Source organism: Juglans microcarpa x Juglans regia, chromosome 2S (genome assembly GCF_004785595.1).
Source record: "Juglans microcarpa x Juglans regia isolate MS1-56 chromosome 2S, Jm3101_v1.0, whole genome shotgun sequence".
NCBI classification, from domain to species: Eukaryota; Viridiplantae; Streptophyta; class Magnoliopsida; order Fagales; family Juglandaceae; genus Juglans; species Juglans microcarpa x Juglans regia.
The window spans coordinates 23,898,607-23,903,291 of NC_054597.1; the positions used below are offsets into that span (position 1 = coordinate 23,898,607).

The 4,685-nt window shown below is 40.5% G+C and overlaps 1 protein-coding gene across 1 annotated transcript; it reads right to left on the bottom strand.

The window, feature by feature from the left end:
* Nucleotides 1–633: 633 nt before the first annotated feature.
* LOC121253632 (phenylalanine ammonia-lyase-like) lies at nucleotides 634–3,335 on the bottom strand. Its single transcript, XM_041153622.1, has 2 exons — nucleotides 903–3,335; nucleotides 634–714 (listed from the first exon to the last, which is right to left on the bottom strand). Exon 1 carries the CDS (start codon nucleotides 3,206–3,208, stop codon nucleotides 908–910), a length of 2,301 nt encoding a protein of 766 aa, XP_041009556.1. The 5' UTR covers nucleotides 3,209–3,335; the 3' UTR covers nucleotides 634–714; nucleotides 903–907.
* Nucleotides 3,336–4,685: the final 1,350 nt, after the last annotated feature.

The following is a 4,685-nucleotide window of genomic DNA, read 5'->3' on the forward strand; positions in this document are numbered from 1 at the left end:
TATTATTTTATAAAAATATTCTTATTTTATAATATTATTATATAATATATTATGTATATATCATTACTCAATCAATAAACACAAGACGACATGTGGGCGCCGCCCTACCCCTACCCTGTTCAATCAAGTCAACCCACGCCTAACAGCCCATGGCCTGTCCATCCCCTCAAACAACCTACGTACCAATTTTTAATATTAGTTATTTTATTCGATTATAAACCATATATTCCAAACGTGGTTATTTTTTTAACAAAATATAAAATTTATATAAAGAAACTAATTATTTAAATAGTAGACCTTATTTTAAAAAATATATACGATATTTATATAACTTGTGATTGTATCTATTATTATTACGATATTAATTCTTTAAAACGATATTTTCACCGAAAACTTAAAAGAGTTTTTATATTTAATGACATTTATGCGACAATAATAACTGTTTTTTGACTTTTTTATTTAGAATTTTATTTTTCAGATTTAAGAACAAAACACGATGACATCATATCTTTATTTAATTTCTTTTATTTTAAAACTATCTTTCTTTTCATTTACTTTCAATTTTTTAATTTTTTTTAAAATTCTAAAAATCTTTTAGATTTAGATTTAAGCTTTTTTCTTTTAGCTAGGATCGATCTTATCCTAACTCTCTTACTATTTTCCAGGAAATAGATAATTCAAAAGTAGTGGAAGTGGACACTCCATCAACAATACCAAGGAAAAAAAAAACAAAAAACAAATTAAAAGACAATTGCAAATCCCCTCTTTATCATTTCATGTACAGTTTACATCAGAAATAGATTTCACCCTTATAAATCTTTGCAAAATTGAAGATTGAAAAAACATTTTGGATTTGTTACTAAGGTTTCCACGTACAAATCTTATTTAGGAACTGAAAAAAAAAATGCTATAGATCAGAAACATCAAAAGGCTCCCCCTTTTGTGACAGTATAGGCGACCTTACATTTTCAAACCAACTCCAGTACTCAGGATTGCAATGCATTGGGGAAGTCACCATGATCGGCCTTGGCGTAAAAGGACCTGCAGATCCCTTCCAGTTTGTCAAGCACTTCATCAGTACATCTCCCACTTTCCCTTCATTCATGGCCTCATAAACCTTCTCAATATCCTCACCTGGACTCACCTTCTTTGCCCCACTAAGAAGCTCAGTCCCCACTTCACTCCTCACAAACCGATATATAGAATAAGTTCTACATTTCTTGATTCTGTTGGCTATTGGAAAATCTCCATTCTCGAATCTATCACGAGCTTTTGCTACCTCTTCCCCAAGTCTTGCTTTCAGTTCATCTAGAAATAGTGGTATGCGCTTGAATATTGAGTAGCCCTTGTCATCTCCATATTCTGCTTTAGGATCTTTGAGAGCACTTTCTACAAGTACTTCTCGAAGTTTAGGCAAGAGAGCATAAGATGGATTTGTGGGGTCATCAAGGTAAGAGAAAATTGGCTGGTGCTCAATGACCTGCAAGAGTTCTTTCTCGCAGAAACGGGATTCTAGGAGTGATCCATCTTCAGCTGTGTAAAGGGTTTTCCTCACAACTTGGAGAAGAACATGTTTCACAACTTCCCTCATGTTTTCCTCCAAATGTCTTAGATCAATTGCCTGGCAGAGTGCCACCATGTAAGTGGCTGACATCAGCTTTAGGATCTCAATGGCTTCGGCACTTTTTCTGGCTGAAATCAACCCGAGAGAATTCACATCTTGATTGTGTTGTTCTGCGCTCTGTACATGTGTTGTGACAGGGTTTGCCAAGTATTGGAGCTCAGAGCAATATGCAGCCATGGCTATCTCTGCGCCTTTGAAGCCATAATCCAAGCTTGGATTAGGCCCCCCACTCAAATTGGAAGGCAAACCATTGTTGTAGTATTCACATACAAGTTCAGAGAATTGAGCAAACATGAGCTTCCCAATAGCTGCAATGGCAATTCGGAGATTGTCCATGGAGACACCAATTGGTGTTCCCTGGAAATTCCCTCCATGGAGAGCCATATCTCGAGCAACATCGATCAACGGGTTATCATTCACTGAATTGATTTCCCTTTCGATTGAATGCGTTGCCATGCGAATAACTTCGATTTGGGGCCCAAGCCATTGGGGAGAGGTTCTGAGCGCATACCTGTCTTGTTTTGGCTTTGTAAGGGGATCTTTTTCATGACGAAGCTTTGCTTCTTTCATGTAGTCACTTTCATCCAAAAGGAACTCCATGATAGCTGCTGATTCAATCTGGCCAGGGTGGTGCTTGAGCTCATGTGTTAATGGGTCTGTGAACTCAGGCTTGCCTAGCATGACTTCACAAAACAAAGCGGAGAGAACTTCTGAAAGCAGAGCCAGAATGTTGGCATCAAAACAAACTGTTGCCGCCACAGCCGAGCCCACAGCTGTCCCATTTACAAGAGCAAAACCTTCCTTTGCTTGAAGCTCGAAAGGAGCCGAAATCCCAGCTCTTGTCAAAGCTTCCATGGCAGTGATCTCTTCACCTGCAGAGGTGAGCACTTTGGAATTATGCCGGCCAGTTAGTAATCCAGCTATATAAGATAACTGTACAAGATCCCCTGAAGCAGTAATAGTCCCTCTTAGAGGCAGTTTAGGGATCAAATTTTTGTTCATAAGCTTGGCCATGGCTTCAAGTACCTCCCATCGAATACCAGAAAAGCCTTGCATGAGGGTGTTTGTACGAACCAGCATAGCTGCTTTTGTGTAGCTAGATGGAAGGTTCTCTCTCCCAATCACTCCAGCATTAAGGAACCGAATAAGCTCTGTCTGGAGGTCAGAGGTTTTGTTGGTGCGCCGATGTGATGTGGCCCCAAATCCGGTGTTAACACCATATGTGTCTGTTCCACGTGAAACAAGCTCCGCAACCCAGTTGGCGCTTTTGGCTACACGCTCACACGCCACTGCTTCATTGAGATTAACCTTTACTTCGCCACGACGTGAAATGGCGGTGACTTGACCGAGAGTGAGGGTCGTACCTTGTATGTCAACGGTTTGCACCTGTGCAAACTGCGACACCATGCTGCAGACTTCATCAAAATGAGTGCATTGCATGGCCTCCGCAGCTTTCTTCCAGTGCAATGGGGTTGAGACATGAGATTTTTCTGATTCACAAATGAGGTTTGTGGTGTCTTTTGGGAGAAGGAGAGCCGGAGGACGGAGCTGCTTGTTGGGGCGGCCAAATCCATCGGTTGCCATTGCCAGAATGGGGCAAAGAATTTTGAGAGGGTGAAGGAGAGAACTGGGAGTGGTATGCTATATGCTGTGTGCGTTGTGTTTGAGCTTGGGAGGGAAGTACGTAGTATCCCTTATCTATTTATAGCGGTGAAAGGGTGTAGAGTGTACTGATAAGTGCTAAAGGCCGGCGTCAAAGGCTCAAATCAAGTATTCGTTTAAAAAATAATGAAGAGTTGGTTGGTGGAGTGAGAAGTTGCATGGAAGGATGGTGGGGAAGTGTACGTTTTGCTGCTTTTCTCTGGGGTGGTTGGTGGGTTTTCAATATGATAGTCTGCATTCCAAGTACTCAAAAAAAGACCATTGACCAGGAGGATGAGATGCCACTCAAATGACATAGCTTGTCACCCTGGGCAATCTTTTCTTGAAATTTGTGTTAAAGCATCAACCGCTTTTCATGTCGTTTAGCTAAGTTATGTTGACTTTGTGAATCATGTTTTGCCACACATGGCATATGCATATATATTTATGAATTTCCCTCCATACCAATCAAGATTCGAAGTTTTCAGTCGCAGTTTCAGATTCACTTAATTACTATATCTGAAAGAAAAAGTCTTGGGAGCATCCATTGTGGGCTGCATCCAAGTTGCACGCATTATGTGTCGAAATCGGAGCTTGGGAGATTTTTAACACATTTTGAATTTTCATTTCGTCTCTCCCACCCACCCGCGTTTACCTTTCTTTCTCTCTCTTTGTTTCTTTCTTCCTCCTCTCTTCCCGTTTCTTTCCTTCTTCTCCCCCACCCCCTCCTCTCTCGCACTGTGATTTCCCGAGCTCCTCTGCACTGTCATTTCTCGAGCTCCTCTACACTGCAATTTCGAGCCAGAGATTTCAAGTTCCTCCCTGGGGCTTTGAGCTCCTCTACACTGCAATTTCGAGCCAGAGATTTCGAGTTTCTCCCCGGAAGCCCCGAGCTCCTCTGCACTATGATTTCGAGTTCGCAGGTGATCCTAACCATTTCTTCTTCTTCTTCTTCTTCTATAAGATTTTTTCTTTTTCTCTAAAGTTTCTTCTTCTTCTCTGCGAGTTCGACACACTCAGATTGAAGCCCTCAATCTACCGACGTGAAGCCCTCAGATCTGCGGGAGGGGTAATGTATCATTTCTTGTAAATAATCTTCTTCGAGTTTTTCCATGTATTACTCCTTTTTTCTCTGTAATTCTAGGGTTTAGTCATACATTTCTTTTTTTTTTCTCTGTGTTTACAGCATCTCTTTTTTCCTCTAGGGTTTAGTTATATGAACTGTAAATTAATGGTATTTTGCTAGAAATTAATGGGGTTATTTCTGGATGATGCATATCTAGTATTAGCTAGAGATTGGAGGTTGCATTTTATCCTGAAACTTCGATGAGATTAGAAATCATAGCTGGGTTTGGAAGACATGTCCATACACACGAAAGCACATGTTTTCCTTGTCATTTTTTTTTTTTTTGGGTATGGA